This window comes from Mirounga leonina, unplaced genomic scaffold (genome assembly GCF_011800145.1).
Source record: "Mirounga leonina isolate KUSES-001 unplaced genomic scaffold, KU_Mleo_1.0 Mir_154, whole genome shotgun sequence".
Classification (NCBI taxonomy): Eukaryota; Metazoa; Chordata; class Mammalia; order Carnivora; family Phocidae; genus Mirounga; species Mirounga leonina.
Window position 1 is genome coordinate 29,457,073 of NW_023270389.1, and position 13,057 is coordinate 29,470,129.

The following is a 13,057-nucleotide window of genomic DNA, read 5'->3' on the forward strand; positions in this document are numbered from 1 at the left end:
ATCAAGTGCATGGCATGGAGAAGGTCATGTAATGTCTAGTCAAACTCTGGTTCATTTTATGTGTGTGTATGTACGTTTCTCTCTGTGTGTGTGTGTGTGTGTGTGTGTGTGGTAGAGAGGGAGAGATCTGTTTCGGTACACCAAGTTCCAATGTAAAATATATTCTTACTGCAGGTCATAGTTTAAAAACTTGAAAGCCATTGCCCTGGAAAAATACATGGCGATGCACATGTCTCAATGTTGGCGTCCAACAACTTGCTCTATTTTGTGACAAATTTATAAACACAAGGAAAAGGAATTCTTTCAAATGTGAACAGTCACCTTCTAACTCTAAATTTAAACTGCCCCTAAATTATTCTAAATTCTACTTTTTCTTCTCTGAAAAATACTTATATTGAATCACTCTTTTCAATGCAAGCTCAAGGCAAAACAGGAAGTGGGTCAAGTTTGTCTTTCTTTCCTGGGGGCACTTCCTACCCCTTTTAAGCACCCCCACTAATGTCTGTACTTTCTTTCCCTTTCCTTTTTTCAAAGCATCTTCTCATGAAAGACTGATAAATGCATTAAATAACAATATAAATGACTGATAATGCTTTAATCTGCCCCATTCCCAAAGGATTTACATTTTAGCCAAATATGAAACCTCACACCCCATAAAAGAATGTCGAATTTAGCTACAGGGGGGAGGAAAAGAGAATTTTGGAAAGGAAGAGTGCTTTCCTAGCACTCTTAAAATCCTACCTGTGGCTGTCTATATTCTCTTCATAATGTTTCCTTTTTGACATGTAAATGATATGCATAATTTCTTCCCCTGTGTATTTGTGAAATACAACTTCAGCTGTCTTTTTTAAATAGATACTTATGAAACTGTCTTATCATAAATCTTTGAGAGGAAATATTTTTTGTCTAACTCAACTTTGCATTCATCTTACACCCAACTTACTGTCTGGCAAATTTAAGTCCTCAATTAGTAGTACTTATGACTGTTTATTATAGAATTGCACTACTCTATAACATATGTGGTGATATTGTTTCCCAATGTCAAACTAGGAAAAAGCACAACTGCTTATTTTTATGCTGAATATCAGATAGTATTATGTAAAATCTCCAGACACTTGTCATAAAACCACAATAATGACGATTTTAAAAGAACACTAATTTATTGAGTATGAAATGTATGCCAGACTACCAGTCCTAGATATTTTGCCTACATGGTCTCATTTCTTCCTTGCAAAACCTCGTCAATGGTGAAAGTATTGTTATGCCCTCCATACCCCCTATACCATAAACACCACAGGTATAATTTTACAGATGGGAAAACTAAGCCTAGAAATTAACATCCTGCCTACGAAGATACAGTTATTCAGTTATTAAGTCATAGCAAACAAAGCTCTAACTCAAAGTGAGTCCATCTGCCCGCAAAGGTCAGTCGTGCTTTCCTCACTTTTACATTTCTTAATGTTGTATCTAAAATTATCGTTTTCTTTTTCATTTCAGATACCTTACTGGCCGTCTGAAGGACAAAGCTGTGAGTGTTAGAACACCAGAAAAGTTTTCTTTGTTTTTGTTTTTCATGAAGAACGCTTTGATTATCACAGAGTGGTTACATACCCAGAAAATATCTGGCCTGACCGTGCTAACTCAAGGCATTCTGCTTGTCCTCTGCATTTGGTATCTATCTCCACTTTCAGCCCTCTTTAAATGGAGAGATAAAGTACAAGAGAGTAAAGAGCTGGATACGTCAACACTCTTAACCGCCTGGTGGTAGTATTCTATCAACTTCTTTGGCTCTGTTCAGATAACTTTTTTGTTTCCCTGTACAAATCACAGTGCTTAGTAAAGACTGCTATGAAAAGCGTTGTCTCCCATTTGCACACAACTTTCATATTCCCTGGTCTATCTACACAGACAGTTTTCAACAACCACCCTTTATATTAAAAGTCGGCTCTGTATTGTCCTTCTCGCAAAGATTTTAAATCTCCTCCAAAAGTCCTAGGTGTTCAGAAGCCACAGATCTTTAGCAGCTATGTCTACCCATGACAGTAAAAGGAAGAAATTTATTTTGCAACAGATATACTGAGAAATCAAATCCAGGATTCACCTTTGCTCTTAAAACAGAGAATGAAACCACTGACTACCAAATGTGCTTTGGTAGCTACTCTTGGATTCCAAACTTCGATATCACTTTCCTATATTAATTCAGTCTTAAGTTTCAGGAAATAAAATAATTACGTAGTTAAACAGAGATCTTTATACAAACATGTACTGTGTTTACAATGTACCAATCCATTAAAATCAACGACAGACATAGATTATGAGAACTAAAACCCGAGCCAAGTAGACTAGCACTCACCATTTGCCCAATCCCCATCCAATGACAGTAAACATCCTATTGGAATCTGCTCCGAAAACAAAGCTTTACCAACCTAATGTCAAGGTAAACAGGTAGTAAATACCTATTTGAGACTAGTAGCCAGTGGTATCATTTTCATTCTCTAGGGTCTAAACACAACGAAACGCTGGCATTTTTTCTTTTAAATTGGCACCATTATAATATAGCTTTTTACTTGGTAATTTTTTAAAAAGTTCACAAGGTGCTGGTTCACAGTGCCTTAAATTTTCTAGCCATAAACCATCTGAGTTAAAGGGAGTAAGTAAAGACATTCTACTATTCAGAAAAAAAAATTTTTTTCCCCCTATACTTTACATGAAATGCCATCCCCCCTAAACTAAGAGCTACAGAGAATAAAAGCCCCATCAAGTTAAGCTGTGACAGTCCTGAAGTCAAGGTCCTAAGATTCTTCTACTCTGTAAATCATACAAAGAAGAAAAGTAAGGAAAACATATTTTCAACACCAAGTATATATTAATTAGGAACAGAGTTAGGTCTCATTTGAAAGGGGGATTGTAAGTTGTAATAGCCCATGACGTACCTTAAGTTCTCTGAAGAAGATACTACTCCTGGCCCACTCAACAATAGAGAAGAGGGTTTGATCAGCCATTTTGCACATAAGCCCAAACGTGCTCAGCTTTTCGTGCTTGCTTCGGTTAGCTTGTTCTTGCTGCAAATAGGCCATGATTTTAGCCTGGACTTGAGGCTCATCTGGCTCACACTTCAGAAGTTCCAGTATCAGATGTGGGATGCTTGCCGGGGAGCTCGTCTGGTAACTATCCATGTAGGAATAGCCCATTATTGACTCTGGTGAGCTGGTGTAGGGATCTGGGTACTCAGACTTGATGGCTCGGTTAGGAAAGTGACTGTATGTTTGGTAACCTTGCAGGCTGCCATGAGGTGGCATTGTCATGCTAATAGGGGATGTTACAAAGGGACTTCTGTCATAGTCTGTAGGAGGCAAGGCAGCGTGGTTCAGAGGTAGGCCTTTGGAGGCAGAATGGATGTTCTGAATGGCAGAAGAGATGGTGAGCTCAGAGGGCATTGCTTGGATCACCTGAGACATGGCTTCTAGTTTAAGTCCATTGGCTCGGATGAGGGCTTTTTTCTGTTGCTTTAGGGCCCTGTCTCTCTTGTACATTGGCCCGAATTTATTCCTTCCCCCGCGCATTCGGTCAGCCCTTACCGCTGTGGGGAAATAAAAAAAAGGAGTAAGGGTATAAATAAGATGCAAACTATTAGCATTCTCTACATCTCCAGCTATCGAGAAATGTTGAAAATTGACCAGAAGTGTTAGGTGTGTGGTTGTTTTCATTACAATGGCCCATAAAGATACCCCCCCACCACCCCACAAGCCATTTTTGAATTCTTTCCTCTTTGTTTGTCATCAAAAAAGTATTTTGGATGCATAGGGACATATTAACCCTTTGGTAGACAGTGAGGGTTTCATAATTTTTGCTACACACGGGATACTACAGATTGCTAAGAAAGAGTATCAGTTTCTATTATGCCAGTTATGTCAGAATTCTCTTTACGGAAACCCAAACTACTAAGAGGAAAAAATAAAAAATCAACCCATTTCTGGATCGAGTTGTGAATATTTTCCCTGAGAATATCTTCATTCCTCAAAGCCGTTTTGACTAATTTGCTGCAAAAGGGTTGGGCACATGCTCTTCCTGGAAAATCATTTTCACCTGGACTTGATGAGCACACATCAGATAACCACTGGTTATTGTTTTTAATTTAAGAAGAACTGGACATAATTAAAGCAAATTCATTTCAGAAGGTGTCAAGACAGTCTACCATCACAGTGCTGTGTGGACTCTGGGACCATGTCAAATAAGTGAGTTAGCAGTAGTCTCCAAGCCCACAGTGGCCAATGGCAATTAGACAGAAACCAGCGATCTCTGACAGCTTCTGACATGTTGAAATTGCTGGAGGTTAAGTTTTTGAGCTTTTGATCTTAGGATTAGTATAGCATTAAACATTTATTGTGAATGCTAGGTATCTAGAATATTGTGCAAGTTTTTCATTTGGATGATAATTTATTGAATATTCCACTTTTTCATATCACTGTTAAGGAAGTATGGTTATGCCCCACGAGTGACTTAGTAATACTTTTTAAGGTAAAGAAATGCAACCTTTTCTTTTCATTAAAAAAAAAGAGAGAGAAATCAAATGACACCATATGAAGCCACAACATTTACTTGTGTGTGTGTGTGTGTTTTGTTTTGTTAAGTAGGCTCCATGCCCAAGGTGGGGTTTGAACTCATGACCCCTGAGATCAGTGTCACATGCTCTACCGACTGAGGCAGCCAGGCGTCCCACAACATTTACTCTTTGACATTTTATATTTTGAGTCTCATATGACAGTATGCATCTCCCACAATATTTTGCTGTTTGGAAAATAATAAAGTGAGTGGTAATAAAGAAATTAGTGAGCATTTCTTTCTTGATCTTTCTCCATCTCTTCTTAATAGCAATACAGAGGGGCACCTGGGTGGCTCAGTCCGTTAAGCCTCTGCCTTCAGATTCCTGAGGTCCTGGAATTGAGCTCCAGGGCGCCTCTCTGCTCAGCAGGGAGTCTGCTTCTCCCTCTCCCCCTCCCCCCATTCATGCTTGCTCTCTCTCTCTCTGAAATAAATAAAATCTTAAAAAATAAATAAAATAAAAGCAATACAGAGTTAACAGTTCCAATGATAACCAAAGTGGCTACTTCTATTGGGAAAGAATCTATTAGCAATTTAGCAGATTTATTTGAAATCTTTTGAGTATTTCTATCTAGTCTGAGTGCCACATCACAGGAAAGCTCCACACACAACTAGCCTGTGCCTCATTGATCAACTAAAATGCACTCTTGTATCTGGCACATAACGGTGACATGTATCTCTTATTATTACTTTATTTGCACTGTAGTTAATCTGTGGAAAGTCAGTAGGCTGGAGGCTAAGAAATAGCAACACACCAAAATAGTCCATGAACTACAGACTACTTACTTACCGCGACCACATATTAACTTTCCTCCCTGCCAACCTGTACATTGTAAATACAGTTTACTCTCACAACGTAAAGTCTAACATGGCTTTTGGGGAACCACTACCTTATTCCTGTCAAACCAATGCTACTGATTTAATAGTTCATTATTTTTCATGTTTCCTACTTTTCAACTTCATTTCGCAGCCTTCATCATTATCTTAAAAAAAAGAAACGTGCTTTCCCACACTATCAAAATTGATAATCTACACGAGAAACCCCATTGCACAATTAAAGGCTTTAACTCTTGCTCAGGAGCCATGAAATTAATAGTAACAATTGTGACAAGTAAACAATTTAAAAGATTAAAATCAGACTTTTACTAGAGCATCCGATCAGGACTCTTAAAAGTATTTTTTTTTAGTTTTTGCAAATGTTTAAAACCTGTTCTCAGTTGAATCACGTTAGTCTTGTTTTCATCTAACCTGGCCTTTTTAGCGTCAAATCCATCTGCTCGCCAAACTAAAAAAAAAAGAAAAAAGTGGGGGGAGGGAAACTCTGATATTTAAATTTTTTCCTAGTAGATGTCCCCAGTGTTTAAATGATACTCAGACATCTCTGCTGACAAAACATAAAAGATCTTACGTTATTGTCCACGGTGTTAAAAGACTAGGAAAATAATGTTATCATATTCTAAGTACAATGTTATTTTAAATCTTATGTCCTTGGAGAGTTTTAACAGGCAGTAGTCTTTGGAAGAAACTTACCTTCTAGCTTCATTCCAACACTTAGACATTTTTGAAATCGACAGTAAGGACAACGCTTTCTCTGTGTTTTATCAATTTGGCAGTTCTGGTTTTCTATACATGTGTACCTTTTATTATTTTGGACTGTTCGCTTAAAAAATCCCTACAAGACAGAGAAAATAGTGAGGCATATTAAAAATCTAACACCCATCTTTTCCATTGTTTCATTTTAAGGAAATCACCAATAAATCTTTTCATTGAACCAATGAGCCCTTCCATGGTTCTGTGGTTTGTTTCACATTTTAACAAGATCGACCCTCCAAAACAGCACCGGCCCAAAGTGGAGATTTTTCTAGCATTTGAGTTCTATTCCTAAAATTATATCAAATCTCGGGGAGATTTGGATACACACCATTTCATCTCAACAGTCAGAGAAAAATACATTCTATATTGACTAGTATTAAAAAAACACACACACATCTGTTTTCTTATTAATCTATTCCAGGTAAGGTACTCATGGAGATCTGCACTGTTTGTAAGCAGTCTGATAGAATTTTAGTGGCAAACTATTGTAAAATAACAGTGGAAAATTGAATAGCAAAACACCCCAGATTTTTTTTTTTTTTTTTACAAACGTCAGCACTTGATAAGAGCAAAAGGATTTAAAGAGTAAAATGGGTAAGTGTTCATAATTCCATTGGAATACATTCAAGTTGGGGAACTCTTAAAAAAAAAAAACAAAGAAAGGTGAAACTAATGGAAAAGAAAATCATGTGTAGCAGAGAGGTGAATTTTAGCAGTGTTTTTCTTATATTGCACCCAAAAGAATTCATCAAAAACAAATTTTGTAGCTTCATAATACAATAATAGCTTTACCAGGATGGTATATTCTTTATGTTTATCCTACTAGCCATAAAGTGAAACAATCTTATTTTGTTATAGAGAATGAAAGGATTTTCCTGCCAGTGGTTTAAGTATTTGTAACTGAGCTTTCTCCTTTAAAAAATGTTGAAAAATAGCAAGTATCAAGTTGACTGGGACTATATTAAAAAGGTCTGAGATAAATTCTTGATGTATGGTTGAGATTATTAGGAACAATAAAGTACATTTTACATATTAAAACTTCTTGCATTTAAATAGGTCATATAATTTATTTATGAAAGCTACACTTAACTATAAACTGAGATGTGGTTTCTTATTCTTTATGATATAAATTTCAAAAAAATCTTAAGAATTGTTTTTGGAATAAATAAGGATAAAATCACACAGTTGAGAATTTAGACTTTTACCTGTGGATAAAAAATGTTTAGACTTGCAGCACAGAATAGTCTGAAGTTAAAATATATTTGGGAAATCCTTTGTCATGTTTCCTCTCAAGAACGATGCTTTAAATATATATAAGTCAAGCAAAATCAATATTTAGGACTGTTAGAAATAGAAGTCTTTCTACAGTTACATCACTTTACCACAATAAAATATTTTAAAGCCATGAGACTGGCAAAGTTTTCTAAACAGCATAATTTTTTTTTTTTTTGCCTTTGGAATTAAACACATATTTCAAAGAATCATCTCCCTAAGACTTTTCTCTCATTTTTAATTGAGTCCAAAAAAGACAGCCTAAATTTAGCTTTAGAAAGCAATCCAATGGTTTATTTTGGTTTTGAACCTTGTATTTGTCAGGTAGCAATGTGTAAGCAAACCTTGCAGCTTTCACAGGTGAGGAGCCCATAATGGTATCCAGACACTTTATCTCCACACACCGGGCAGAGCTCTTCAAGATCTTCATCATAGGAGTAATTCACCATTTTAAACTGAGACACTGAAACAAAAGAAATGTATATACGTAGCTAATTAATTCACACGGTAGGTTGTAATCCTGCAGTGAGAAGCATTTTGGTAATTGGTGGGCAAATATCACAGGTAAAATATAAAATAAAAATATTTTTTTTATCCAGGAGTAGTGAAAAACTATTTTTATACAATGAAAGTAAAAGATCTTTTGGACTCAGCGGGCACGCACTTCCTATTTTTTAACTGAAAAAGAATTCCCACTTGTTTTGTTAAGAATTTTAAACTTACCACTGTTGAACACAAAGCTCATAACTGCAGGGCAGCAAATCAGACTAGAAACATGAATCGCAGAAAATAACACTTTAGAACTTTAAACCTCCTAAAGATCCAAAAATGTCACCTTTGCCTAGGAGAGAGAAACAAGCACACACAGTCTCCCACTCTTGAACTAAGTTTGCTGCAAGTACACCTCGCTCAACAGGACTTGCAAACACTTGACGGAGAGCCTGAAGCCCCAGAAACCTGCTTCTCAGCAGCAAGCCCCACTTGAACCACAGCCTGCTGCTCCCTACGTTCAAATCTGTTAGATTAATTGAAACATTCAGCTCCATATCGACAGGACTCCTGTTCTGGATACTTTCACCTCTTCACACTTGAAAATCTCCTGTAAAAATAGAGAAGGAAAAGAGAGAGGACGCCGGGCAGAGAGAGAGAAAAAGGAAAAGATACACACGAGGGTTTGGTTTCGTCGCAAAGTCCTGTGATAAACTTCACATGTTTCCGATAATCAGTGCAAAATATAAACACCTCCGGATCGCCCTGTTAAAGTTAAACAGAGATCAGGCCGTGGCTCCGCGAGGTTCACTGCGGGGACCGAGTAACCGCCTTCCGCCGGACGCAGCTCTGCGAAGGCGCCTTTGCAGCCAAAAGATGGATAAACTATGCACAGGAAGGACAGTGGCCGGGAGATAATACCTGACCTAATCCCTTCCCGAGACTCACCCAGGGTCAGGTGTCGGAGGGCGGACGCACCGGGTACCTGCGGTAAGGGGCAGGTCCGCGCAGCCCGGCACCCTAACCCTTCCGGGCACCTTCCTGTGAAACCCCGGGGTACACTCGCCTCTCGCCCCTTGCTCGGCTACACACAGGCGCACTAAAGCAGAGTCGAGTTTAAGTTAATCAGTGGCACTTGCAGGGGGCGGGGCGGGGGGGGCGGGGAACCGATGGCCGGACAGAAGTTTCCTCTGATTTGTTTACCAAAAAGGAAAGAGAGAAATAGCCCCCACCGCATCCCCGAAGTTCCCGGCCACTCCATCACCATAATGTGGCCTCTTCGACAATGACTCGTTCTTTTCCTTATTCTTTTTAAAATAAAGTTCTTTTTTTCTTTATGGATTCTGCAGGCCTCCGGAAAGGGCCGTGGGGAGGTGCGTGCGGTCACTTGCACCACTTCGAGGCTGAGGGCCGAGCACAGACCCGCTGAGTTTGAGCCATCTCTTCCCGAACCACAGAGCCCTGGTCTGGGGCTTAAACCCGAGTGAGTTAGCCAGAGTTTGGAGATAGGGGGTGGGGTCCCCGTGAAAGATGTTCCCGTAGAGGCAGGCGCTTGGGCTCCGTAAAACAAGAGATACCGAGCGCAGTCCTCCCAGCGGTGCCAGCCCTAAGAGGTCCGCGCTCGGGTTTTGGGAAGCTGGGGGTTTGGGGGAACTGAGGGTTCGAGAAGTTCGTTTATAGCTCCATCTCTCCCCAAACTTAAACTATTGCTTTGTGGCGTGTTTTAGGGACGGGAAAAAACTGTACTTTATTGTTTTTATTCTCCCAAAAAAGTAAAGTCTAAACTTCGCACCTAAGGGGCACAGCGAGGCAAACGTTTGCAGGAGGATTCGGTGCCCACCTCGGGGATCCAACCCCAAAAGGACCGGAGTTGAGGGTGGGGACCCTCTTGGACAAAGAGTCCGTGTGGGTAGACAGTTGCCGCAGTGCAAGACTGAGGCATCTTTCAGTTTCCCAGGTGCTGTACCCAAGCAGGCATTTGAAGAACGGCATCCGTTAGGGCAAAGAAGTCCCTGTCTTAAGAAAGTGAAGAGGACGGTGGGGCCTTGTAAAGCTAGGACCGCAGAGAGGCACGCAGAGAAATTCCCCCTAAGTTGGACGCGCTATGCTGTCCCGCAACCCAATGGCGGGTCCCCTTTCTGATCGGATTAGGACGACTAGGGCGCATCCCCGGCGGAGACCAGAGCAAGCATGGTAATGGGGTCCCATCCCCAGGGACTGCCCTCGAGGTGTAGGCCGCGTGGCCTAGGGAAAAGTCGTGTCGTGGCCCTTCCCACGCTGTTTTCGAACCCGGCGTGAGCGAGCGGCCGGCGACTTCTCCTGAGCCCTGGGCACAACGGAGGGCTAACTTCTGCTTTGGGGCAGTAGGTCGTGTCAAGAACTCCCCTCCCGAACTTTACAGGGAAAATATCACAGTGGCATTTCCCTCCCATTTCCCCCCACCCCCTGAACCGTTATTCTTGCCTCCCCTGCTTCTTGATCCAGCGTTTCTCTGAGCCTCTTTTCCCGAGTCTCAGAAACGCGCGCGCCGGAACGAGCAGCAGGAACTTTCCTTTTGCACCCAAGATCGCGCTGGCCTCACGGGCGCCCAAAGGGTTGTCCCTCTCCGCAGCTCAGGCGGAGGGTTCCCAGATCCGGCTCCCGGCGCCCGGGTCCCCCACGTCCCCACTTCGCGGGAATCCCAGGTGAGGGCGAGAATGCCTCTTTGGGCCAACCGGGTTCCTCCAGCAGCCAACCCTCAAGTTAGTCTCAGGGGCCGCAGCCCCCAGGGGACTTCCACAGCCCTTCCTGGAGGGTTGGAGAGACCCCAAGATCACGGTGGGGTAAGCGACCCAGAGGCCTAACGCACGTCTTGCCGCCACCCCGTTCCCCCAGCCCAGCCGGGCGACGTCAGGGCCCCCGGGGCAGAGCGCTGCAGGCGCGCCGCCTATCCCGTACCGCGGCGTGTACCAACCCCAAACTCTGGTCGGACTCTGCTCTCAACACCTTCCCGGCCCTTTCAAGTTCGCTCAAGGGGATGGCAGGAAGCGTTCCGGGATCACAGGCCCGCCTGCCCGCACATCCTGCGCGCTGGAAGGGGCGAGGATGGAAGAGCGCCGGGGACTTTTCCTAGCATTGTTCCCTCCCCAGCCCAGAGCAACTGCGATAAACTTCTGAAGGGCTCATACAGCCAGATCTAGAGTCGCTGTTTTGGAATGCGGCGAAAATATTGCCAGCAGAGTTTGCTTTTTTGTTGTTGTCAGCAATCAAGAGCTGGCAAAACAAATAGGACTTCCATACTCCCAGTTCTCGAACTGAAGCAGAGGCATTAAGCTAAACCGCTGCCCCCCTCCCTCAACTAACTCGGCAATACCCGCGCAGAAGATGGGGTTGGGGTAACTTTGGATCTCTTCAGTTCTGCCTGCAGTTCTGAAGTTGTCCAAATTATGCCGGCGCCCAGTTGTCCGCATGGGCGTTTGGGGGTACCCACATGCATTCTAACGCCGCTAGGACAAGCTTTTCCGGGGTCATCTTCTCTTTCTGTAGTTGACTTTCCTAGGCGGGGTTTTTTTCCTCCACACAAGAGCACTGATTAAAGTTCTCACCGATTCAGTGACTGAGAACCTGCTCCGTTTTCCAGTGAGGCATTCCATTTCTTAGAATGATCTTATTATTCTGAAGTATCTGTAGCCTGAAGGCGCCCCCCCCCCCCCACTCGCCGCCTCGGGTTGCCATAGATCTCGAAGCCTCTCTTTTCTTAATTAGAAGCGGCCAATTAGGCATTGCTTGGAAAACCTCCGCCCCGCATTGTTCAAGAGCCATAAACTTTTATGCCTGTCCCTGGGGTGGGGGGCCTGCCGCCCGCGAGCTGCCCCACAGCCCGGCGGCCGCGAGAGCCCAGCCGGGTAGCTCAGCGCCCGCGAGGGGTGGGCGGCTGAAGCCCGCAGGGCGAGCCCGGGGTGGCGTGGCCGCGGGAGCCCGAGCGCCGCGCAGCGCCTCCTTACCTTGCATGTTTTCCGGCATCTGCCCCTGTTCCCCATGCGATCGAGCCAGTCCCAGGGCTTCCGTCTCCACTTTGGGCAGCATGACAAGGCGGCCGCGGGCGGGGATAGGGGGTCCGTGTCCGTCCGGAAGCCCAGCACCTGGACACGGGCAGCACAGATTCAACTCCGGCGGAAAAAAACGAAGGGCGACCGGGGTGCCGGCTCACCCACCCGCTCGCGGGAGCGTGCCTCCGCCTCCTCCCGGGGTCGCGGGTCAGGACCCCTGAGCCCCGTCCAGTCTCGCAACTCCGGAGCCGCCCCCAAGCCGCTGGGAGGAGATGGCGGGCTACGAGATGCGGCGAAGACTGCGTCCCGGCGCCTTGGTTTGGCGCGGCGAGGGCGGCGGCGGCGGCGGCGGCGAGGGCGCAGCTGCCCGGGGCGCGGATCCGAGTGCGGCCGAGCTCCGGGCGGGCAGCGGAGACGGCGGCGGAGCGGCTGGTGCTGCCGCCGCGGCGGTGCCGCTGCCGCTGCTCCCGGACGGCTCGGGCGACTTCTACCCCTCCCTCCACCCGCCCTCTGGCTCAGGATCGCCAGGGGTCTCTCTCTCTCTCTCTCTCTCTCTCTCTCGCCTCACTTCTCCTCTCCGCCCCTTCCCCCGACTCTGCTTCCCTCTCGCTCACTATCACAAGTGTGAAGTTGTGAAGTTCCAGCCTCCCTCTCCTGCCTCGTTTACTCCTCCTGCGTGTCCGAGAGCAGTCCTTCCAGCCCCGAGGGTGACGGTGCTGGCAAGGAAAGGGGGAAGATGAGGAGGAGTGGGGAGGTAAGTAAGCCGGGGCTAAGGGGAAGGCTGGGATGAGGGGTGATGACAGTGAATGGGGACGCGGGTTCCGGACTAGGTCGGACACCAGCCGCCAGCCAATGAGGATGAGGCGCATGCTCCAGTCCCCTCGCCTGCCCCAACCTCACCACCCCGCCTTAACCCCCTCCCACCCCACCCTGACCTGGGGCGGGGGATGTGAATGCTGCCGGGTCTTCCAGCTAGTGAGAGGCGACCTCTGTCTGAGCGCAGCGGCGGAGGACGGGAGGCTAGGGCGGCGATTTATTTCTGCGAGCTGGGGGGAAGCCAGAAGGGACGCGGG

At 44.8% G+C, this 13,057-nt stretch overlaps 1 protein-coding gene across 4 annotated transcripts in view; it reads right to left on the reverse strand.

The window, feature by feature from the left end:
- NR5A2 (nuclear receptor subfamily 5 group A member 2) overlaps positions 1-12,787 on the reverse strand; it is a 126,246-nt gene extending 113,459 nt beyond the window's left edge. The window contains exons 1-5 of one of the 4 annotated variants that reach the window (XM_035010377.1): positions 12,599-12,787; positions 11,940-12,077; positions 7,812-7,930; positions 6,133-6,274; positions 2,934-3,580 (exon numbers count right to left, since the gene is read on the reverse strand). In XM_035010377.1, the coding sequence (XP_034866268.1) occupies positions 2,934-3,580; positions 6,133-6,274; positions 7,812-7,930; positions 11,940-12,021 (990 nt within the window). In that variant the 5' untranslated portion in view covers positions 12,022-12,077; positions 12,599-12,787. The other 3 variants (XM_035010380.1, XM_035010378.1, XM_035010379.1) reach the window with 3 other exon arrangements.
- Between the last annotated feature and the right edge of the window lie 270 nt (positions 12,788-13,057).